The sequence below is a fragment of the Neofelis nebulosa genome, chromosome 13 (assembly GCF_028018385.1).
Source record: "Neofelis nebulosa isolate mNeoNeb1 chromosome 13, mNeoNeb1.pri, whole genome shotgun sequence".
Classification (NCBI taxonomy): Eukaryota; Metazoa; Chordata; class Mammalia; order Carnivora; family Felidae; genus Neofelis; species Neofelis nebulosa.
Genome location: NC_080794.1, coordinates 39,330,465 through 39,357,487, shown reverse-complemented (window position 1 = coordinate 39,357,487; position 27,023 = coordinate 39,330,465). Strand labels below are relative to the sequence as shown.

At 33.1% G+C, this 27,023-nt stretch overlaps 1 protein-coding gene across 6 annotated transcripts in view; it reads right to left on the bottom strand.

Annotated features, from left to right (window-relative positions):
- ADK (adenosine kinase) overlaps positions 1 to 27,023 on the bottom strand; it is a 521,335-nt gene that overhangs the window by 348,053 nt on the left and 146,259 nt on the right. For all 6 annotated transcript variants that reach the window (XM_058698391.1, XM_058698396.1, XM_058698394.1 and 3 more), the window contains one exon: positions 3,474 to 3,552. In XM_058698391.1, the coding sequence (XP_058554374.1) occupies positions 3,474 to 3,552 (79 nt within the window). The remainder of the gene's footprint in view (positions 1 to 3,473; positions 3,553 to 27,023) is intronic.

Sequence of the window (27,023 nt, the reverse complement as noted above, 5' to 3'; positions counted from 1 at the left end):
AGAGAGAGAGAGGGAGACACTGAATCTGAAACAGGCTCCCGGCTCTGAGCTGTCAGCACAGAGCCCAACATGGGGCTCAAACTCACGGACTGCGAGATCATGACCTGAGCCGAAGTCGGACGCTTAACCGACTGAGGCCACCCAGGTGCCCCCTAAGATTTTTTAAAAGAAGAGAAAAAAAAGTGGGATTAAACAAATATTACCAGTATTTAGAAAAAATAACAACGACATGTTTCTTTTTGTCCCATGAAATAAAATAGTTTTATGCTTTGTGTCTCCTTTCCAATAATAACACTTCCCTGTACCGAGTAGAACCCTTCTTTTTAGTGTGGTAAAATTGAGTATCGTTAAATGTAAATTTCACTTTGACCACTCTGCTTGTATCAAGTCCATATTCTTGGTGTCAGTCCTGTGATGGTATCAAGCTAAATACCCTCTCAATAAGCACAGAATACTTAGGATTGTAATTACTAGTAATGGCAGGTACTTAGATATGTAAGAAATTGTTTCAAACTCCGCAAAACATCCATCTATTTTGAATCTAAATGCTTGTTTTGGTATTCCAACTGTTAATCAATCATGTCTTTTGCATTGATAGATTAATTATCTTTGCTTTCCATGTGTAAAATAAATATCATTTCAGAAGCACACTAGTAATTTCAATTTATGCTATCAAAGTTGCATTCCAAATGAGTTACAGTTTTAGTAAAGACATTGAGAGGATCTTATTTAACTTGGCTGTCCTTTTGTGGTGACTTTTTTTCTCCACCTTGAGTTAGGAAGCAGTCATGTTACACAAAAAATGAGACATTTGTTTGTTGTATAAGTTTTTTCTAGTCTCCTTATGGCTTCTTCAAATATCATCAAACATTTTTGGAGAAATGGCATAAAAATTTCTGTTTTAGTATAATCTTTTTCTCCGTTCTCATCCTCAATGTATTGCCAAATTAGACAAGGACATTCTTCCTGTCTCACACTTTAAAAATATTTTACTGCAGGATATCTTTTCTAAGTCCAACAATAATTATAGCCATTCTTTAGGCACATGTCCAAGGAGGCTATCTCCTTCCATTTCTTTAAAGTCAAAAATCACATTAAGTGTACCTGTACATATTGAGAACATTGAAACGTGCCGTAAAATGTTCACTATGAAAGCTTCAATATCAGAAGTAAGCAAATCACATCACATTTTAGCAGTGCTATATACAAAGGGCGCAAAACACTTTGCAGATAAGATCTTTTATTTTATTTTTTAAAAAAATTACACTGAATGAAATTGTCCAAAATTTAAATTTGCACTGTCTGTCAAATACACAGATGAGTAAAGTCTAGAATTATATTTGGACATCTCAACAATCTTGTTTTATGTTGCCTGTGGTTTCACTAAAATCTTTAAGAATATGATTTAACGGACTTAACAAATCAAAGTATCTAAGAACTAAACGGAACATTTTCTTGTTGATATGATTTGCCATAACGATGGATATGTCAAAGTGTGGTTGTTGCTTAGATCCATCAAAATGAGCTCTATATTGATTGTGAAATGTTAAACTTTATTCCCTGTATGACTTTTAGTTCTTCTTTCATAGGAGTTTTGATCTTTGCAAATTAATGCTCCCTTTCATTATATTTCCATTTGACATATTTTTCCACAGCTACCATATAAAGTATTATTAAACCACAGAACAAGGAGAAATTCACCTAACCTTGGTATTGTGTGGGGAAGTTACCTTGAAGCACTATGTACCTCCACGTACATAAATATGCCAGCTATTCCAGAGGGCAAAGAACAAAAAGGGCCTACCAACTAAATCATGATGCTTACATTACAAATTTATTCACTTAAAACAAACAGCAGGAAGCAAGGGGAAAAGCTGGGGTTAAGTTAACACTCACGGTATAACACCTTAGGATGCAATCAAGTTATAAAGGACCTCAACTAGCTGAATGTTCACCTATTTCCCAAACTACTTGATTATTTACTATCTATACTTAAAAAAAATCCCATGACTTTTGTCTCAATCTTATAAGCTACTAGTTTATTATCTATGAATCCTATCCACCCTGTTTTTCTTATTTCAATGGAAGAACTGAACATTTCAAAATATGTATTATATAAAACACATAGATACAGAAAATATATATTTCACATGGTATATACCATCAAAAAATATGTAGAATTAAGTGGTCTGTGAATAGATGATCCCTGAATTCTTACCATATCATATATTTTATCCTATTTTAGATCTCCAGTTCACGGAATCTGGCAGACATTGTGAGCATAGGTCTATGGGGCTTATAGTTGCTGCCCAGTACGTGCTTCTTTAATAATGTAGAGTGATAGAAAAAATGGAAATCAATAATCAAGTTGTTTTGTGGGTGAAGGAGAACTCGAATGGAAAGAAAAATCCCGAACCAACCAATCAAACACATTAATACAAAACAAAACCCAGTACTTTCCCTGGTGGGTATCCCTGTCAACTCCTTTCTAGTGTATTTGCCTATACTTTTTAGACCACTCTAAACTAAACCTCAATGTCCTCATTCAACAAGACCATATCAGAATTAGATATAACTAAGACCATATCAGGATCAGCCACTCTAAGGTTCTAACTGTATTTTCAGATTTTTCTTAAAATTTAGACAAGAGAACTTAAGTTACCTAGCACAATGACTAGCACATATACCAGAAGCTCAATAAATATGTGCTTTATGTACAAATGAATCAGTTCCTCCTATTACTGACTTTCAAGGAAAATCTGAGAAATTGTCCTTCTAAAGGCAAGTACTTCTAAAGTGCTGTTTTTGAAAACTGTGGTTATCCTAGACACAAATTATAATTTGGTAATTATGTATTTGGATTATCAGTCAGATGGAAAGGAAAAGTACTCTCAAAATATTAGGGGAACTGAAAAGCAAACAAAATCTTCAACTGAGGGCTAGATTGAAATTAGTATTTTTAAGTAGAGGAGAGCCACAATTCCTGTCCATAAATGGGTAAATTTAAGTTTTGTTAAGATAAAGAAAATTCAGAAAAGCCATAAAGTTTAATTATATTTAAAAAACTAAGAACTTTGGCACAGTAAAATACACCACAAGCAGATTTTAAGTATGAATAATAATTACTTTCAACAGATAATTTCCATAAAATATAAAGTATTTCCATAAGTCATTAACACATTAAAAATTATAAAATAAACAGTGAATTAATTCAATAAGTAATTAAGAAGAAATATAAGTGAACAATAAACATATTAAAGCATGTTTAAGCTTACCAATAATCAAAGGAATACCAATTAAAGTAAGATAATTTTTGCTGATTAGATGGACAATGATTGCTAAAATCCCAATTCAAAACCAACAAAACTATTCTGTAGCAATAAAATATAGATTGGAACAATTATGTACAATGACCATAAATCTAGAATCATTTCGAATCTATTTCTTTGTAACTTTTAAAATAATTAACCAACCTGTGCCACTTTAATAGAATTCTGGGTAGAACCACCAGCATGATATTCGACTTTGAATTTTTTTACAAGTTCATCAAACCTACAAGAAAATCACAGTAGAAAAAAGTAAGTTAGCATCTGTCAGTTGTCACAATGCAAATTTTTCTGATTAGAAGCACACTGAATCACCATTAGTAGAATATTTTCAATTATATAATTATGTTGAATAAATGAATTAAAATATATATGAAAAACAAGCATGCTGAATTTGTACTTATGAAAATTTTTCTACAAGTGTACAATAATAAGAATTTGAAATATATAAACTGTCCATAATTAACCACTATACTAAAAAGGTAAAAATACAAATTCATAAATTATTACTTACAAGCAATGCATATTTTCCCATATTAAATGTTGACCTCCAGAATCCTTACAAATGTAAATTCTAGTAAGTTTAAAAAGTTTTAGATATCATAAAGACAATTAGTTTAAAATGTAAAGAACTGGGAAACCACACATTGGGGTATGATTCTAGGCAAGCTGCTTGGTGACATAATTTCTGTATCTGCCATATAAAGACACAGACAGTAGTGATCTAAAGCTTTATCTAAATATCTAAATATCTAAAGCCATTATTTTGGCATCTGATAAAAGCTATAGAACTTCTCTCCAGGAAAATACATACATCCACTACACATGAAACTTTCATGTACCAGGCAAAAAACTACGGACACTGATTTGAATAAATCTCAAATTAGATGGCCTTTATTAATCTGGATTTCAAATCAATATTCCTTACTGCATGTCTTTAGCATGTTAGAGATATCCAAGGGGCGTAAGTATGTACTTTAATTTCAAAGGACTAAGAAGCTTCGGAGGGAGACAAGGATGAATACACATGAGAAAATACAGAAAATTAGAAACCACCAAATTATCAAAAAACAGAATATATGCAATGTAGACAGCAAGTGCTAGAGGAGGTTGGTCAAAAAAGGGAGATTGGGATATGAATAGAATATTCAAGGAAGGTTTCAGTATTGACAAGTATTTTCAAAACTTTAAAAACAAAATACAGAAGTAGATCCTTTCACTAAAATGAAACATTTCACAGAACCTCAAAATACCAAAAAGACAAATACAGATATGGTTATATTAGGAATAGGAAAAATGGAGTTATACCCACTCCCATACATCCAACTACCTTGGGATTCCATCTGTAAAACACTGAGATGACAATAAACACAACTAGCAAACCTGCCCAGAATTTTGACAGCAGAATTCGTATGACACTAATAATACCAATGTAATAATAACAGAAGAAAAGGCAAAATATATAGGCACAGATGCAGAGGTAGGTAGCTGCAGTAGCTCAAGGGAAGTTCCCTTCTACTTAGATACTTTTTTTTTTTAATGCTTATTTATTTTTGAGAGAGAGAGAAAGAGAGCATGAGCAGAGGACAGCAGAGAGAGAGGGAGACACAGAATCTGAAGCAGGCTGCAGGCTCCACACTGTCTGCACAAAGGCTGATACAGGGCCTGAATCCACAAACCATGAGATCATGACCTGAGCTGAAGTCGATGCTGAACCAACTGACCACCCAGGTGCCCCTCTTCTACTTACTTTCTGAACTAGACAGATATCAGCTAAGCGTGATGTTAGAGATTGGAGAAGAAAGGGAGAGTGAATGGATAAAGTAAATATACAGTGACCAATTGCTAGGTTCATTTGAGGTCCCTCCACTGTCAAAAGCCAATTCCTCCAAAGGTTTTGGATCGTATTTGTAGTGGGTTGAATTGTGGCCTCCATAAAGATATGTTCCCCCATAACCAGTGAATGTAACCTTATTTAGAAAAGAAGGCTTTGGAGATACAAGTAAGTTAAGGAGCTTGAGATAAGATCTTCCCTCCTACATTACCCAGGAGGGGCCTAAGTTCAGTAAGAAGTCTTCTCATAATGGACAGAAGAAAAGACACAAAGGAGAAGACCATGTGAAGATGGAGGCAAAGACTAGAGTGATAAGGAGCCAAGGAACGCCAACACCCACCAAAAGCTGGAAGAGGCAAGGAAGGCTACAGACATTCAAATTTAAACTAATAAAGTTAAATAAAATTTAAAATTCAGTTCTTCAGGGGCACCTGGGTGGCTCAGTTGGTTGAGTACCTGACTCTTGATTTTGGCTCAGGTCATGATCCCAGGGTTGTGGACAGAGCCCAGCATTGGGCTCGCACTGAGTGTGGAACCTGCTTAAGATATTCTCTCTCTCTCCCTCTGCCCTACTTGCATGCTCTCTAAAATAAAAAACTAACTTGGGGCACCTGGGTGGTTCAGTCAGCTAGGAATCTGACTTCAGCTCAGGTCACGATCTATCTCACAGTTTGTGGGTTTGAGCCCGTGTCGGGCTCTGGGCTGACAGCTCAGAGCCTGGAACCTGCTTTAGATTCTGTGTCTCCCTCTCTCTCTGCCCCACCCCTGCTTGCACTCTGTCTCTCTTTGTCTCTCAAAAATGAATAAACATTAAAAATAATAATAATAAAAGAAAAAAAATAAATTAAATTAAAAAACTAACTCATTAAAATTCAGTTCTTCAGGCACACTAGCCATACTTCAAGTGCTCAGCAGCCACGTGTGAATAGTGGCTATCAAAGTCATACACAAATAAAGAATATCCCTTTATTACAAAAAGTACTGTTGGAGGTGCTGGAAGAGTTCAATAACAAAATAAACAGTAAACATGATCAATTCTAGAGCTGAAATGGACCTAAAAGAACACCTTCATTTAAGAAATGGGAAATGGGGCACCTGGGTGGCTCAGTTGGCTAAGCGTCAGAGTCTTGATTTCATTTCAGGTCATGATCTCGCAGTTCATGAGTTCAAGCCCCATATTGGACTCTGTGCTCACAGTGTCAAACCTGCTTGGGATCATCTCCTTCTCTCTCTGTCTGCCTGTCTCTGTCTGTCTCCCTCGCTCTCTCTCTCTCCCTCTCTCAAAAGATAAAAAATTTTAAAAAAATGGATAAGTTAGACATAAAGTTTGAGTAGATTGCCAGAGGTCACATATGGCACACTGGTGAGTCAAAATCAGAACTGCAGTGTCAAAATTACTTGTTAATTAATTACAAATACACACAAATCAGGGTATATTTTTTATCATTTCAGTCAGTAAAGAGAGTTTTCTATAAAAACCAAAATTTTGTTTATTAATATTACTTTTGGAATTAGTTCAAGTATAAAAATTATAGGACCTCATATTTCAAGATGGATGATGATGCATATGTTTGCATACTTTCCCAAGTCTTACCAGATGTCAAAAAACATGTTTTATATATATTTATACATATATATTTATATATTTACCTATATATGAAAAAACTTATAACAATACCACAAAGCAAGCAAAGAGGCCAAACACAGACCACAAATTGAAGAAATAATAAATACTAACTTTACAGAAAGAAAACATAATAGAATTGACAAAGCAGTGATAGGAGACATAAAAAAGTAATTCCTTTAAACACTCCATTTGGAACACTGTCCAGCCTCTCCTACCTTACCCACAAGAGTACAATTTGTTTACATGTTCCAATTTGTTGTTGAAAGTCCTCCATATCCCAAATAATTGTGTAGCTTCCTAGCCTACCTGAAAATTTTTTTTTCTTTAAAAAACTTTTTTTGGGGTGCCTGGGTGGCTCAGTCAGCTGAGCGTCTGACTTCGGCTCAGGTCATGATCTCGCGGTCTGTGGGTTCGAGCCCCGCGTCAGGCTCTGTGCTGACAGCTCAGAGCCTGAAGCCTGTTTCAGATTCTGTGTCTCCCTCTTTCTCTGACCCTCCCCTGTTCATGCTCTCTCTCTGTCTCAAAAATAAATAAATGTTAAAAAAAAATTTTTTTAAACTTTTTTTTGGTAGGTGCTTTATTGAGATACAATTCACTCATTTGAAGTCTACAATCCAATCATTTTAAATATATCCATAATTGTGCAACCATCACCACTATCAAGAATATATTCATTAACTCATTAAGAAACACCCAAACCTTTAGTTACCAAAACCGAATATCCCCATCATCCTTCCCCACCCTAAATAACTGCTATTCCACTTTCTATGTCTGTATTTTTGTCTATTCTAGCCATTTCATATAAATATGTGAATGATTTTGTTGACTGGATTCTTTCACTTAGAATAATGTTATCAGTGTTCATACATGCTGCAGCATCTATTAGTACTTTATTCTTTTTTTTAGCTGAATAACATTGTGTTATATGGATATATCACATTTTGTTTATCCATTCATCCATCCCAGATACTTAGATTGCTTTCATCTTTTGATTTGTTATGGATAATACCATAATAAACATTCACATACAAGGTTTTGTGTGAACATAATATTTTCATTTCTCTTGGGCATATGCCTAGGAGTGGAACTACTGGGTCAATTTAACTTTTAACTATTAACTTTAACTTTTGAACTTTTTGAAGAACTGCTGCACTATTTTCCATTCCTTTTTAATTTTTTTCTCAGAGAAAATGCAGAAAAACCTGCCTGCTTAATTATATGAAAAAGAAGCAACTAAAAAATAACAGAGTTTCTATAAATTAGTTTTACCACTTCTGAATTTTTAAAAATATCAGTAGTTGAGTGAAGGACCTGAGCGATAAAAATGGCTTTGGATAAAAAATAAGATGAAGGTAAGAAAGCTGAAAATACCCAGGAAAATACCCAAAATCCGTAGGAAATATAAGAAATGAAGAGTATGAAAGAAAAATTAAGAAGCACAGAGAATGGATCAGGTAGCCCAAGATCCATTTAAGAAGAATGATGGGGAGACTAGAGATAATGAAGGGTAAGAAAGAAATTCTAGAAAAAAATGTTTTCGGAAGAGAAAAAATATATAATCTTCAGATTTGTTCAAATGTGAAGCAATTCCATTAGGGATGGGACTAGGATCCATATTTGGACAATACCTTATTCAATTTCAGAATTCTTCATATCAAGAGAAAACCTTAAGAACTTCGAGAGTGAAAAATAACAGATTATCTGAAAAGGAGTAAGAATCAGAGTACATCAGACTTCTTAAAGAACAGAGGATGCTAAAAAAAAAGCAAAAAAACAAAAAAACAAAAAAAAAACCCACATTATATTCTATGCTAGAAGAAAAAAAAAAAGATTTTCAAAATAGAATTCAATATCCACTCAGATTATCAACTCATGATAAGGGAAAACACAAGCTTCACATGTAAGTACTGGCAATTATGAAAAGAAAAGTTACTAAGGAGGAGGTGTAACAATCAAAACAAAACATAAGAAAGGAGATAGCATGGGTTTACAACAACAACAAAAAAAAAGGGAAAAAAGTGATAACTGTGTATAACTTTGAAAAAGTAAAGGAGTCCAAAAAGAAATTAAAGGAGGAACCATTACATGTAAAATTATTACATGTAATAAATTTTATTACATGTAAAATTCTTCCTTAAGTAGCAAATATTTTAATAACAAAATAATGTATTTCTCTTCTATGAATCCATACATACACTACAGTACGTGGTTCTACAAAGAATAATAGTTACCTAGTTATTTGGTTATGAAGGCCTTTTGTCTGGTTTCCAATTTTAGAAACTATGCTGAGATAAAACATGTAACATTTAATTACAATTGCAAACATTTGTAATACTTAATAACATTTACAAAATATAAAAACATTGTATATACATGGACATTTTGTTTTTTGTTTTTTTTTTTTTTTTTTAATTTTTTTTTTCAACGTTTTTTATTTATTTTTGGGACAGAGAGAGACAGAGCATGAACAGGGGAGGGGCAGAGAGAGAGGGAGACACAGAATCGGAAGCAGGCTCCAGGCTCCGAGCCATCAGCCCAGAGCCCGACGCGGGGCTCGAACTCACGGACCGCGAGATCGTGACCTGGCTGAAGTCGGACGCTTAACCGACTGCGCCACCCAGGCGCCCCTATACATGGACATTTTGAATGGAAGAAGGGAAAGATGAAAGAAAAAGTTTTCTCATTTTCTCTCCTTCAGTTAGAGTTCATAAGTATCTCAAATGTTCATAATCAAATTTTCAAAAAGGATTTTAAGTACACTGTTTAAAGTCATAAAATCAATCAGTAGGAAGATTAAAATGTATGAAATAGCATAAAGAAAGCAATGAGGAAGGAAACAGAAAAATAGTATAAGTGCACTATATTGTTCATCTTCCAGAGGAAGAGTCCATAGACATGTAAATTTGTTAATTAAGGAATATAACTACATTATATAAATTTTATAATGATAAACTAAAAACATTAACTGTTAGTATTTGTAGCTCTGGAGTGCAGAAGAAGGGAAGTTACATTGTTGGGCTTTTTGTGTGATGGCCAGAGGCATCATCATCATAAATAAATAGAAGATAGAAAGGCAGGCAGACATAATGATATATGTACGCTTGACCATCTCTGGGCTCTTAATTGATTCACTGATGTACATTTCTACCCCTGCACAATCTGCATTTTGTCTTAATTACTATTGCCTTGTAAGTCTTAATGAAAAGCAAGTACCTTCATCTTGTTCTTCGTCATGAGAGCATTGAATATTATTCTTGGTCCTTTGTACTTCTATATAAATGTACAACTAGATGTCAATTTCCAAATAACAACTTGTAGTGATTTTGACTAGGACTGTATTAAAGATATATATGGAAGTTATAACCTTTCTAATATCAAACTGACTAATACCTGATCACAGTGTGCATCACAATATATTTATTTAGGTCTTTAGTACTTCTCAATTAGTTTCATAATTTTTGCCATAAATCTTGTGCATCTTCTATTCAAGTCACTATTATTTCCTGCTTTAATACTACTAGAAGTAATATTTGTTTAAACCTAGTTTTTATTTGTTGCTGGTGTTCAGAAATATAATTCTTTATATAACAATTTTTACCTACCCAAGTTGCTAATATCTCTAATTCCAATAATTATCTGTTTTTGCCAGACATAACTTTTGTGAACAATGACAATTTTTTCTCTGTTTTTCTTGCCTTAGTGCAAAGACTGAGGACCTCCAGCATAACATGCACAGATAACAGTGGATAGTAATGGGCAAACTTAGGCTTATTCCAAACTTTGACCTAATAAATCCTAATGAATCCTAGTGAATGGCTAAGTCTTAGAGGGAAGTATTTAATCTTTCACTTCATTTTTACTGTATGTATGCACTGCTTCTACTAAAGAGTTAAATATTTTAAAATGTTAGACCTCTATCTACTGATATTTTCCATATATTTCAAACGTATAATACAACGCAATAGAATTAAAATATACCTGTGTATATTACAAACAAAATTACCCAATATAAACATATGTGTGTGTATATATACATATATAAATAATATATAAAATATATGATTATAATAATAATAATAATATGTAATATATATAAAGGATCTAGAAAAGTACAACCAAGGAGTTAACAGTGGTTAGCTCCAAAGTAGGAGGAATTATGGATCTTGTATACATTTATTTCGACTGTGTAATAAGCATAATAAACTGCTTTGTAATGAAGACACTTTTTACTCTACTTCATTTTATAGTGGAAGAACATAACAATTTTCTACATAAGTATCTAAAAAGAACTACATATAGGACAAAGCAGAATAAAACATAGAGCAGAGAAGTGAGTGATTCTGAATGAAAGAGGCAGGAAAAATTTAACACTTGAACTGGATTTGACAGATAAGGGAGAAAAAATATTCAGGACTGAGGGTAAAACAAAAATATGACATATTCAGGAAACAATTTAAACACAGACTAAAATATAGGTCAAAATCAAAGTAGTAAAAACTGACAAACATAACTCTCTCTGCCACGCTAATAAATGTAGACATTATTCAGTATGCAAGGAGAAATTACTAAACTCTGTTTGCCAACAGTGTGAAAAACAGACTTGTTTTGTTGTTGTTTAATGAAGTCAGCGCTGTTTGGAGGACAGTGTAGAATAAAGACAGGCAGATTGCCACTTTTCAAATAGTTCATACCAAAGATCAGATGTTGAGCTAAGATGCTAGAGAGAAATTATTAAACTAAGGAAGCATTTCTGAAGTTGAAGACATAACACGTGATAAATAGCTGGAAGCAGAAGATGTGGTAGAGGGATGACAATTCTGAGATTTCTAGTTTGAATGACCAAGTGGATGATGTTGAGAAGGTAAATACAAGAGAGAAAATAAATTGTATGGAACAAAGGGAATTCCTATATAGTAACAAACAAACCAAGAAACATTTCTATTTAGGGAAGTGATTCTAAGGAGGCAAGATTTGTTTCTTTTTATCTCTTGCAGGGATTAGGAACATAAATTACAACCAGATTTTCTCTCTATACTTTTCTAGCTGACACAAAATTTTGTTTGTCAGTAAATGGTCTACTTTGTGTCAAAACTATCAATGTAGTCAATGGAAAATACCTCGAAAAGATGAAGGACTATGTATCTTTAATGAATAAAACCATAAATTGAGGCTGAAACATTAATGAACTTCAAACTATGATTATAATTTGATACGTAAATAATCTAATCAATTATGTGAAAATATTAAGTATTTCCTATGTTGTTTAGAAATGAAATTGTTTAAAAGCTTTATATTTTATGGGAAACTTCAACATATTTCTATTATGTGATTTTTTTCTACAGGGAGTAAAGTGGCAATTTTAGTACATGATAGATTCATTCTTACTTTCTCCTTTTGGTTAAGCTTCTTTGTCTAAATGGAGTGGGCATATCTAACACTTCAATCAAATGACTGACAGAAGTGAAAGAACAATAGCTGATCCATTTTCCTACTAGCAGTCTATTTGTGAAACCCAAATTAATAAAATATATACAGCTTTCATAATGTTTAAAAACTTCCAGAGAGAATGTTACTTAAATAAAATGCTACAGAAAAACTGGATTCAGTGCTTATCCAACTTCTAGATGAGAGTTTCTATACAGTGGAAGTAAAAAATGAATAAAAAAAAATTTGATAATGTAAAAATATTTAAAATTTTTCTCTATAAAAGCAAAATTAAACAAATCCAAGCAAATTAAATATAAAGAAATTTTACAATATGAAAAATGGTTATTACATTTACTTTATATAATTTAAAAAAATATCTTAAGATATTATTATGTATTTTGGTATTAATTTAATAAATTAATTCAATTTTTTAAAATGTTAATTTAATACTCTCCTAGGGAAGAGAAATGAAAATATTAAGGCTCAGATAAATGGACAAATTAACAAAAACCAAAAGAATGGATGTTCAGAACAATCAGAGATGCATTTCACATGTTCATTATTTTTTAATTAAATTATTAACAAAAATGACCAGAAGAAAATACATTAACATGCCAAAGGTATTTTTTATATAAGCTTTCTCCTTTTTATATTTCCTACCATTTACTCATGTGCTTATATTCATTTTATAATGAAAGTGGTTTTATTAAAGAAAACTTTTAAATATAAATTAATGTCACTGGAATGTAATTCAGAATTTCTTGTGGACTAACCTCAAGAAAAAAAAAAAAAAAGCAATATGCCATATACTTCTAAAGAAGTTTTTGTACTTGTTCTGATAATGAATAGAACTGAAATTCTAAGTAATGCTTTCCACTCTCATATCACATATTATTACTTTATAAACAACTGATAATTCCTGACAATTAATACGATAGCTATCTATATGTTTTGCTATTTGAGAAGAAAAGTAACATACAAGGAAGTGGAGAAACTTTCAAACACTAATGTTTGGTAGGCAAAGCTGTGACCACTAGTCTTCTGATGCTGGGTTTAATATTAAATCTTCTGAGATACAGGACCACCTCAGCATGGTACTATACACAAGAAAAGATATCAAATGATACAATCATATATGGTGGGGCACTTGGATGGCTGAATTGGTTGAGCATCCAACTTTTGATGTTGGCTCAGGCCATGATCCCAGGGTTGTGGGATAGAGCCCTGCTCCACACTCAGTGAGGAGCCTGCTTAAGATTCTCTCTGTCTCTCTGTCTCTCTCTCTCTCCCTTCCTCCCTGTGCCTCTCTCCCCCGATCATGATCACTCTCTCTGCCCAAAAGAAAAAAAAAATTAAAAGAAATGATCACATATGGAATTTAAAGTCTACTAAAAGATAGCACTGACTTCCTGTAAAAATAAAAATAATACTGAAGATCATAAGCGTGCTACTAGCAGCAGAAAACAGCTTGTAAATGTAGAAAGCTGGGAAGTGACTCAATGACTAACTTAAAGTAACATAATCTGCCATTAGAATAAATCCCTTTAGCACTGGTATCAAGGTACAACTATTAACAGAAATAAATGTGGGAAGGTATATTACAAAGAGATTCACCTTTTCAGAAACAGTAATTGTACTAAGTACAACATGAGCAGATAAGTTACGGGAAGGTCAGTAACTGAAAATTTTAGTGGAACAGAATTAACTGATGCTATAACTGAAAAGAGAGCAGCTAGTTTTGCTGATTATTAACGTGTACTCATTGTTTCCTAAGACTTCCAACTAGTTTGCACTTTTTTAAAAAGTTTTTTAATGTTTATTCATTTTTGAGACAGAGAAAGACAGAGTGCAAACGGGGGAGGGGCAGAGACAGAGAGAGAGACATAGAATCTGAAGCAGGCTCCAGGTTCTGAGCTGGACAACACAGAGCCTGATGCAGGGCTCGAATTCATGAACCGTGATATCATGACCTAAGCCGAAGTCTGACATTTAACTGACTGAACCACCCAGGCACCCCAACTAGTTTTCACTTTGTAAAATGAGGAACAAACAGTAACTGATGTTTCAATGCATTTTAAGAGGTAGATTAATAACAGCATAAATACATACAAAGTCTCACACAATATATACAATGCAATAACCCCGCTCTGCTTAGAAAATTTAGCGCTCACAACTAAAGAATACCCACTACACAAGAGTAAAGAAAATCAGGGGTGTGAAAGGTAAGGAGGACAATCTTTTTTAGAAGGTGATAATGAAACAGTGTATATTCACTATACCTTAGAAAAACAATCCCAGGACTCTTAATACCACTATGATCCATACATTTAAAATCTAATGAGGGGCGCATGGGTGGCTCAGTTGCTTAAGTATCTGACTTTGGTTCAGGTCATGAATTCTCTTTCGTGAGTTCAAGCCCCACGTCAGGCTCTGTGCCGACAGCTCAGAAACGAGCCTGCTTTGGATTCTGTGCCTCCCTCTCTCTCTCTCTGCCCCTCCCCCACTTGCACTCTGTCTCTCTCTCTCAAAATTAAATGTTAAAAAAAAAAAAATCTAATGAAAAAGCCTTACTCCCATAACCTAAGGATCAAAATGCTCCAGTTCAATTTGGAAGATTCAAAAAAAGCTTCAAAATCTAGGGTATTTTGAATTCCTATCTTCTTCATTCAGTTTTTAGGTTAAGAAACTTCTTTCAAATAACTTTTTTTTAAGCCTAATCAAATAACCCAGACAATACTGTAAGTTGGCAAGAACAATGGCAAAATTATATAAATGTGAGAAACTTAATAGGAAATTTTTGAAATATAAATTTTTTATTTTCTGACATTCCTGAAAAGGTGACTTTTGCTACTAAGCTATTATATTCTTGATATTATATAACATTAATTCCTGACAAGTCTGACAACCTATGTTTAGTCTGAATAGTGAGTCTTGCATAGTGAGTCTAGCAAATAAGGGTACCAAAGCATTGTTCATAATTTCTGACTTAAATATGATTGACCTAATATTTCAAAATATACTTATTGTTATACAAGACTTTTCAATATTTATTATAATATTAACTTTCCAAAGGATATAATATCCCAAATATATATTAAAAACTTTCAAAACTCATTAATGAGGAAAAAAATCCAATAAAATGGCAAAAAATTAATAGCAACATTTCCAAAGAAAAGATACAGATGACAAATAAGCATAGATTTTAATATCATTGGTCATTAAAGAAAATCCAACTTAAAACCATAAGGAAATACATCTATTAGAATGACTTAAAAAAAAGTGGCAATATTAAATGCTGATGAGGATGTACAGCAACTGAAACTTTCATAAATTGCTGATGGAAATAAAAAACGACACACCCTCCTTAGGAAACAATTTGGAAATTTCTTAGGAAATTACACATACAGTCACCAGACAACTCAGATACATGACTATTTAGAATAGCTTTATTTATTTATAATCACCACTTAAAACAACCCAAATGCCTATCAAGTAGTGAATGGACAAACTGTGGTATATCCATGTAAGGCAAGCTCATCAAGTAATAAAAACAAATAATACATTCAAGAACATAGATGAATCTCAAAATATGCTATGTGAAAGAAGCCAGGCATAAAAGGGCTACAATACAGTATGATTCCATTTATTTGACATTCTGGATATGGCAAATATATAGGCAATTTAAATAAGAATAATATACTATCTAGAAAAAAAGAAAGAGGAAATTCCAAAAGTCTCTCTCTTTCTGCATGTATGTATACGCATATATACATATCACCTACCTACACAGAAAGACATACACAGGGACACTCATAGATACATGTGAAACACATTTGAAACTCAAAACAAGCCTATGAGACAAGTAAGATGAATTCAAATATCCCAATTTTCTAAGACTCAGATTTAGACTCTTAGTGACTTGCTTTTTAAACTTTTGATTTGGAAATAACTTCAAACTATGGCAACACTAAAGCATAATACAGAGAATACCTATATACCTTTTACCAAGATTCATCAGTTTTTAACATTTTTAACATTTTTCTCTTTTTCTCTATAGATACATATTTAGTTTTCACAAATCATTTAAAAAGATTGTATAAAATGCACTTTTATTATTTATAATATCTCAGTGAAAACCTCCTAAGAAGTTGAAGTTTGTATCTGTGAAATCATTTGATTTTATGAGTTCATATGGATATCTCCAATTCCAATCTAACACAGTTCAAAGCCATGGTCTTCTCCCATTCTTTGTTATCTTTTTCCCATTATGTATCTCTCTTCTTCTCCAGTTAGATCCTTGGCTCTGAGGTCCAGGATAGAATTCAGTACTTATACTGGACAAGCCCCTTAAAGGGCAAAAAATAGAAATCTAGGAGCACCTGGGTGGCTCAGTTGGTTCAGCGTCCATCTTAGGCTCAGGTCATGATCTCGTGGTCTGTGGGTTCAAACATTGCATCAGGCTCTGTGCTGACAGCTCAGAGCCTGGAGCATGCTTCAGATTCTGTGTCTCCTTCTCTCTCTGCCCCTCCCCAACTCACACTCTGTGTCTCTCTCTCAAAAATAAGCATTAAAAATTAAAAAGAGAAATCTAACTGGAAAGGACTGGGGATGGTGCACTGGTAAGAGGGCCTGCTTGATGCTGCTCTAAGTCCAAAGCAACAACAGTCTGGGACCTGTGTCTGGGCTTTTTCTTTTCAGGAGTGATTGTGTCTGTTTTGAACTACATTCTCCACATCCCTCTCTTCTGTTTCACAGTCTCTTAAGCACCCCCTCCCCAAATCCCTGCTCTCCAAAGGTGCACACCTATAGAAGCAATAAGAGCTCTACTGAAATATGATGTTTCTTCCTCTACTTATAAGAAATTAGATTTCTAGTATATTCTGTCTCTCAGCAATTCTGAAGGTGCAGGTTATATGTGATTCTATTTGTATCCTTTGTTTTAAGGATGAAGAAATTCAGAGTCATTATCCTCCAAGCCTATTTTAAGTGGCTTTTGATGGATTTCTCACAATTGTTAAGTGGTGCATGCAGGATTAGGAGATCCATCCAATATAATTAAGAAAATAATACAATCACATACGATAAAAATAAGAATATTTAGAATAAAACTCCTTATGGCCCAAAACTGAATGAATTTCTTTTTAAATAAAGGTAGCTGTGGCTTACTTTTTTCCTTTTAAAAAAATGTTTGTTTATTTATTTATTTTGAGAGTAAGAATCCCTAGCAGGCTCTGTGGTGTCAGCACAGAGCACAAGGCAGGGCTTGAACTTACCAACAGTGAGATGATGACCTTAGCCAAAATCAAGAGTTAGACACCTAAACAAATGAGTCACCCAAGTGCCCATGGTTTAATTATTTTTAAGATGCATCCAAAAGAAGCATTCTATAAAGCCAGAAAAACAAAAGAAAATGAAAATGATGACAAAGGAAAAAGGGAGAGAGAAATTAACAGAAATAGCTCTTTAAATTTTGATGTGCAATTGTTTTCTAGCTATCTGATATGAAGGTGAAATGTGAAAGAATTCATTACTATACCCTGTAACTTGTACCAGTCATTCTTATATGGAAAAAAACTGTCCTTATAAATAAGATATAGTAAGAATTGGTAAGATATGATAAGATATGGTAAGAAAATGTCCACAAAAGCACCCTTTACAACTTCTAGTTCTAACTTAGTGTAACTGCTTCCCACTTTAACAGTAACTAAAGCTTCTTTTAACCTTCCCCTGGGAGAAAAAAAAAGAGAAATTGGCATACATCAGGAGGTAAAGATCTCACAATGTGTTAGTATCACCATTGCATAGAAACAAACATCAACAGTTTTGAACATTTCATAGAGAAAGTAAAGTAAGACAAGTAAAATCTTTACGGCAAAACTCAAAAAAGTTTAACTTCCTTAAGAAAGCATTCATAACTTCCAACTAGGGTTTTTGATGTTCTTTCCTAAACTTCTCATCTAAACAAATAATAAATGAAAAAAAAATCAGTAATTCTAAACAGATTATACTTATTAAGACCAAATGTTAATAGAATAATGCAAGGAGGGAAATCCATAGGCAAACTGTAAGATTCAAAGCTTTGAAACCTTTTACCAAAAATGTTTAGTAAGGTTGAAAAAAATTTGCTTAAATGTCAGTTTGATAAAAGCCAAAGGGACATTTCTCACATGTGTTTATATTTAACCATATTTTTAAAGATGGAAAAGTAACAGTCATTCAAAACTAGGGTTAAGCTATTAGTTCATATGAATTGTAATTTAAAGGTATTTCTCCAAGCTCTAATTTTATTTTCTTTGATAAGAAAACACTTTTAGCCATGTGTTGCTTAGGTAAACCTTTATTCAATACTAAAAAGTTTAAAGGTTTAAAGGTTTAATTCTGTTCATTTATAGGTCTGAAAGGTTTTTTTCTGCATGTAAGATAATCAAATATACCTTTGAAAGCACTTTGTATATAATTACAATAAAATGAATTATTCCTAAATTCAGATGCATGATATGTGTATTTGGTTTCTACCCATTATAAAAACACAACAAAATTTGACTAAACCAATTTACAATTTCCATTAAATAGTAAAACTGTTTGACAGTTTTAAACCATACCAAAAAAAGCCATATGAGAAAAGGAGAAATAGTGCGGGACAGTGGTTCTCAAAACGAAACATGCAGCTTCCTGGTAAACCTATAGTGCTAGCCATATGCCCACAGGCAGTTCCAAAATACAAATTATACTTTTTACCTCCTGTATTGGTTTGGTTCATCTGTTATTTCTATCACAGAATCCATGGTTTATAAGGGGGCCTTAGTTTCGCTGATCATAGAAAAATTCTAGAAACATATGTAACAGATACAAAGGGAAAGTATTCAAGCAATAATTAATCATTTTTCTCTATCAAACTTTAGAAAAATATCACTCATCAGGAACACTCAAACACTTAAATCTCTTATCAAAACAGAACATATGGAACTTCTGATTCTGAATAGCATATAGCAGGTCACAGCCAACATTCAGACTGACAACAATCTGAAAAGTCATATAAATTATAAATCATTAAAGGTACCAAAGAGCTATAGAAGGATCAAATGAATAAATTTCCAAGGAAGTGGGGACTGTTCAGAGGGTAGGCTAGAACTGGCAGATGATTATCCGACCTGGCTAAATTTGTAGTCAGTAGCATGGGGCTAGAGAGAGAAAATTTGACATTTTGGGGACCTCAAACACACAGCTGGTTTGTCCCATAACACATTTGCTGAATTCTGAAACTGAATGGTAAGCTAAGAAGGTTAACCAAAATCACTTGAAAAGCAGAAAGATCTCTCAGCCTGGCAGGGCTTAAAAAACAAAGACAGGAACAGAAAAGGAACTAAAAACATAACAGGCAAAAATGAAATCCTAGAAGGCATGGAGAATAAAATCTAAAGATAACACAGACACTTTTTCCCTGGGGACTGGGAGAGGACATCTATCTATACTGGTTATATCTAAAGGCTGAAAATTCAGACTGTGGGCTTAACAGAACACTAGGATGGGGGTGGAGAGCAAGGGAGTAAAAAAAGATAGGGATTTCAGACACTATTAGTACTAAAGTGATAAAATTGGAAATTGAGGACCTAAAATAAAAGGTCAGCTTCCCACTTGAGATATTTGCCAAACACTGAAGTGGATCAGGCTGGAGGATAAAGAAGCTGGAAATCTCTGAGAGCACTTCTGATGCTATGTTTCAGAGCTGATGAGACAAAGACCCAGTGGCCTCAATTAAAAGTCCAAGAGGATCAAGCTCTAGAAACAGAGGTAAACAAGGTAGACTGAACCTATCAAAACTGAAAATCAACTTTGATCTAGCTTAATCCTTGATTTTGTTAAGGCAATCAGCTCTCCCATCACTCCATATCAGTCCCAAAGAGGAAAGGGCAAACACTGGTAGATAATACAATCTAAAGGATCTACATTTCTTACATAAATAATAAACAACTAATAGTTATGCAAAGAGGCAAAATAATTTGCCTAAAAACAAAAGGAAACAGCAAGAGAAAAGTTTCAGAAATAATACAGACACTGGAAATAAAAGGACTTCAAAATAACTATGATTAGTATTTTCAAGGAAACAAGGAAAGAACTTGATAAAACTTGATAAACTAGATAAAAGAATAGAGAATTACAACAGAGAATTAAATATATAAAGAAAACAATACAAAAAACATCTAGAACTTAATTTGATATAGTTTAAAAATTCATTGAATAAGTTTAACATTTAATGCAATCCCTATCAAAATACCAACAGCATTTTTCACAGAACTAGAATAAACAATCTTAAAATTTGTATGGAACCACAAAAGATCCTGAATAGCCAAAGCAATCTTGAAAAAGAAAACCAAATCTGGAGGCATCACAATTCTGGACTTCAAGCTGTATTACAAAGCTGTAGTAATCAAAACTATATGGTATTGGCACAAAAATAGACACACAGGGCAAAGAAACAATAGAAAACCCAGAAATGAACCCACAACTATATGGTCAATTAATATTTGACAAAGCAGGAAAGAATAACCAATGAAAAAAAGACATTCTCTTCAACAACTGGTGTTGGGAAACTGTACAGCAACATGCAAAAGAATGAAGCTGGACCACTTTCTTACACCAAATACAAAAATAAATTCAAAATGGGTGAAAGACCGAAATGTGAGATCTGAACCCATAAAAATCCTAGAGGAGAACACAGGCAATGATCTCTTTTGACATCAGCTGTAGCAACTTCTTTCTAGATATGTCTCCTGAAGCAAGGGAAATAAAAGCAAAAATAAACTATTGAGACTATATCAAAATAAAAATATTCTTCACAGCAAAGGAAACAATCAACAAAACTAAAAGGCAACCTACAGAATGGGAGAAGATATTTGCAAATGACTTATCCAATAATATCTAACATACATAAAGAACTTATAAAACTCAACACCCAAGGCATTGGGTGGCTCAGTTGGTTGAACATCTGATTCTTGTTTTTGGCTCAGATCATATCTCACAGTTTGTGGGGTCAGGTCTCCATGTTGGGCACTGTGCTGACAGCATGGAGCCTGCTTGGGAAATCTCTCTCTCTCTCTCTCTCTCTCTCTCTCTCTCTCTCTCTCTCCTTCTCTCCCACTTGCACTGATGCACACACGCTCTCTCTCAGAAATAAAAATTAAAAAAGAAATACTCAACACCCAAAAAACGATTAATCCAATGAAAAAATGGGCAGAAGACATGAACAGAGATTTCTCCAAAGAAGATATACAAATGGCCAACAGACACGTGAAAAGACGCTCACTATCACCATCAGGAAAGTGCAAATCAAAACTACAATGAGGTATCACCTCACACCTGTGAGAATGGCTAAAATCAAAAACACAAGAAACAACAGGTGTTGGCAAGGATGTGGAGAGAAAGGAACCCTCTTGTACTGCTGGTGGGAATGCAAACTGGTGCAGCCACTCTGGAAAACAGTATGGAAATTCCTCAAAAAAATTAAAAATAGAACTACCATATGATCCAGAAAATGCACTACCCAAAGAATACAAAGACATTAATTCCAAATGAGACATGCACCCCTATGTTCATAGCAGCATTATCTACAACAGCCAAATCATGGCGGCAGTCCACAGGTCCATCAATTGATGAATGGATAAAGATGTGGTACATATGTATGTATGTGTGTGTGTACACACACACATACGTATTCAATGGAATATTATTGAGTTATAAAAAAGAATGAAATCTTGACATTTGCAATGACATGAATGGAGCTAAAGAGTATAATGCTAAACAAATAAATCAGAGAAAGACAAATTCTTACGATTTCACTCATATGTGGAATTTAAGAAACAAAACAAATGAGCAAAGGGGAAAGGGAGAGAAACAAACCAAGAAACAGACTCTTAATTATAGAGAACAAACTGATGGTTACCACAAGGGCGTGGGTAAGGGGGGATGGGTGAAACAGATGATAGGGATTAAGGAATGCACTTGTCATAATGAGCACTGGGTGATGTATTGAATTGTTGAAACAGTATATTGTAGACCTGAAACTAATATAACACTGCATGTTAACTGTAATTAAAATTAAAACTTTAAAAAGACAGAATTCATGAATAAGTTTAAATTTAAACTATTCTCTCTGAATCTTCCTCCTACTTAGCCACAGACATGTTATCAGTCACAGAAGGATGTGGAACAACTGGGAAAATAAAGCCCCAGTTCTCTGGCTAGAGAACCAAAGAGGAGAATTCCAGGGAACCACAAAGAACTAGGGCTCTTAACACATCTGGAAAATACAAAAGACTAATCAAAGAAATAGAAGATATAAAAAAAAACTAAGGAAAATTTCAGTAATTGAAATTTTAAAGCTCACTAGATGGGCTCAATAGCAAAATGAAGAAGACAGAATTAAGACTCAGTACACTTGAAGACAGATTAATAAACATATTCCAGTCTGAACAACAGAGAGAAAAATTATTTTTAAAAAATGATTAAAGACCCAGACATCTATGAGATATTATTAAAACATCTAAAGTTTATGTCAGCAGAGTACCAGATGAAGAGAAAAAAATACAGTGTAGAAGAAAATTTTCAAAAATATAAGAGTCTACAACTTCCCAAATTTGATTAAAGAAACACTCCTACAGGCTCAAAACGTTCAGAAAGCCCAAACAGTATAAACTCATGGAAATCCATGCCCAGACAAATGAGAAGAATCCAGAGTGGAACTGGGTGGAATATCAATATTTAAGAGGAAAAGGACCAACAGAGAGGAAGGGAAGCACTGACCTACCAAAGGGGGCAGAGGGAGTGCCCAGAGAGAGAAAGATATCTAGAAGGAAGGAAGAAGTATCCAGCAGAGTCAAATTCCTTACTAAAGAACATTAAAGGCAAATCTGATAACAATATGATCCAAAAAAGGATTTCTTATTTCAAGTCATCAGGGTAGGCAGCATTCCTTACTGGTTTAGAGCAAAGGTTCTGGTGTCAGACAGACCTGGCTTTAATTTCATGTTCATCTAATTATGACATAGCACAAGTAACCTAAATTCCCTGAGATTAGGTTTCCTCATTTGTAAAACATGGTATTGAAGACCATATCTGTCTTTGCATTCTACCATATTTAAGTATAGTACCTAACAGATATTAGGTACATACATGCCAAAAAAGTTGATAAACAAAAGAATGTTTGGCTGGATAGAAGAACTACGGAAGGATTAAATGACCGTCTTCTTACTATTGCTGTTGCTATTGGATTTTTATGAAAGTACAGACGATCAATCTGTACACATTTTAACAAAATTAAGTTTTTCTTGAGCATTTTTAAAAAACTTTGACATTGATTTGAATTTTCCCTCTATCTCAGATACCTACTGGACACTAAATAAAAACTTATGGCAAAAGAACTTAAAAAAAATAAGAATGTAGAAAATTGTTATTAGGGAAACATTTAACTATAAGACAGATTTTAGATTAATAAGTAGACATTATGTTATCTAGTGAGAAAAAACAAAATCAAATTATTTCTGAACTGAGATTAGATTAGGGTGTTCTGAGTTGCTCCTCCTACACCAGGCTCAGAATGAAAAAAAAGTGTGTGTGTCCATGTGTGTGTCTGTGTATGCACGTGCAGTGTACTATTTCACTCTTTCATGTCATTTAATAACTCCTTATCTTTCTTTCAATTAATATAAAACATTACCACTCTGTTGTGAAGACTATATCAGTGCCTTAAACATAGTAAACAGTTAATAAATGATACCAACTATCTATGTAACTGGGGAGGAATAACTTGCTGATTTTGCAGAGAATGTTCAATTTGGATACCATCTAAAAAACACAAATAATTGACATCTTTACAATTTTAAATTCAAACTTCTCAACATCCTGGAAAATATCTGATGCATAACAGTCTCAATCCCTACTTCATTAAATAATGAAAAATAAAATCTATTGCATATCCAAAGTTTACATACTAACCACATAACATCAATGTTGATTCAAAAGCACATATAGCACACAATACTACTTTTTACATTACTGTAAATGAAATTCTCAATTTGGTATTACTTTTTAAAAGTAAAGTTTTGAAAATTTATCAGTATAGAAGTTTTATCTTATGCATGCCTTTGTAGCAAAAGACATTAAAACCAATATGAAAAGTGTTTAGATACTAAAGAGATGTTTTCTTTCATCTTCGAACACTACAAACAGAGATTCCAATAAAGAAAACCACAACTTTGCTGAAGTTTAAAACATCTGGGGAGTATCTTGAGATATTCATTCTTAAGAGCTCCATGTTAAAGAACAGCCTGAAGGGTAGATGATAAATCTGCTCTAAAAGTGGAAGTGTGTTTTTAATCCCACTGAATATAAACAGACTCTTAAAAAAAAAAGAAAAAGAAGAAAGAACTCTAATTCTAAAGCAACGTGCCAAGAGACAAAAATGCTCCATAAAAGGAAACTTTAAAAATAAACACTAGAGCTCAATTATAAAACAAAAAGAACTTAATTATTAAATAATCATGAGAATATAATGATTTTAGGATATTAGCAACCAGAAAGTAACTGTCAATAAACCTTTGTAATTGCTAACTGAAGAATACTGGGTGATGGGTTCAGATTACAAACATTCTTTTGTAAAAGATGTTTCTCCAGCTATGAATTCTCATATGATAACAATAAACTCTCAGAAAGCTAATGTAAGAAATAAATGGGATAATTTATATTTTTAAAAACTGAAGATGTATCTTTCTTTTACATCAAGTTAATATTAATGCAAAAGTTATTTCATAAACTTTGCATTTACAAATACACGATATAGAATGTATCAAGACATGATACATGAGATCCTAAAACTCATATATATTTTTTTAAAGTAAGCTCTACACCCACCATGGGACTTGAACTCGTGACCCCAAGATCAAGAGTTGTATGTTCTACCAACTAAGCCAGTCAGGTGCCCCTAAAACTCATAATTTTTTTACAGAATTTACAATAAAACTGTCCATAAAGCTTATTAACTGAAGAGAGTATTCAGACTATTTTTAAAACAACCACCAACACTGGACTCAATACAATGTGGAATATATTCTTTTCAGTACATACTGAATTTCAAAAGTAAAAACTTCGAACATCCACCAATTTGGAAGCAAAAGCAAACAAAAGCAAGGTGAAATGACAAAGCCCTGGGTTCCATAGTTATTTAGCTACTACAGAAAGAGTGTTACAGTATACCCTACAGGCTATACTGATATATAATTTATAGGTAAATCTGTTTCCCAATTTCAAAGTATGCAATTTAAATATATATTATATTGATAATAAACCAGATTTGAACATTTTTAGTATTTTATAAATGCAAGAACTCTAAAATGAAAATAAAGGACAATTAATCTAATGTAGAACTGATATCTAATTAGGCATAATATTCTTTCTGGACAAGAGGGGAGGTCAGAAAGCTTTCTCTATAAAAGGCCAGGTAGTAAATATTTTAGACTTTGTGGGTAAAAAGAAAAACTCAAGGATATTTTTTAGGTGGTTTGAAAACAAGAGATTAGCAAATTTCCAAAAGTACGTTTGCTAATAAAATTAAAAATATAATTGAGTAGTGTTTTGTTTTTTGCTTGTCAGTTTGTTTTGTAATTCAGTCTACTAGTAAAAAGAATATAATTCTTTTGGGGAGAATAACATTTCATTTAATTGGTGTTCAAAGTTACTGTTCCCTATCATCAAAAACGACTGCAAATGTTCATCTGTTAACATTGATCTATTATGAGATTTTACATATTTCAACTTTGAAGAAGTCTTTTCACATAAATAGATTCTGCCAAATATTGATACCAATCCACAAGCATATGATTTTTATTGAATATATTCATCACATAGAAGGCATTTATAAAATTCTATTGCAGGAGTCTCTTGATATTTGCCTTTTAGAATGTCACTACCTTATAGATTAATCACTTCCAACTCAAAATTAGACGAAGGGTCGTCAACTGCGTTGTTAAAGGATTTAAAATAAGGAAGCATCCGTTGCACTGCCATCAAGGTCTGAAAAATACTCCTGGAACTATTGTTTCAGCCTGAAAAATATATCTGCTATAAAGGGTGTAAGAATAGAGATACTACTTGTTTTAACTTCTGACAGAATGAGACATACATAAAGTAGCTTGACATTTGTCACAATTCAAACTACAGTAGTTGCTGTCAAATGACTACCATGGTTAAGTTTCAAATGTAAGTGCTATATAGGCCTCACAATTAAGAAACAATATCAGTATCATTAAGAAACAATATAAAGACTGAAACAAAAGTTAATTTTCAAAGCCATTCCATGTGCTACAATAATTAGTTAATGGAGCATCTTATCTAGAAAACTCTGAATCTATATTCTTAACTCAAAATAACTGTAGTAATCAAATGGCAGGGCAAGTCAAATAGCTCAAATTTCAGGCAGAAATTTATGGAACTACCTCTTCATGAGATCAAATGAAGTTCACTGTTAATACTACTAGTTCAATAATAAATGAGAGATTCAAATATTTTACAAAATTTTGTGATTACAATAATACAATGAATAACCACAGGCTTTAAAAACCTTACATTTTCACAAACTTTATGAATATCTTAACTCTTTTTTTTTGTTCCATACGTATTTTGTTTCATATGTCACACATCTTAACAGATTATACTTTCAGACATACTGAAATAGTGTTTTCTTAATTTTTTTGAAAATATTCTTGCCTACAATTGTTTGATACAGACTTTTCATGAAGGCTAATTAATTGTCCAGTCA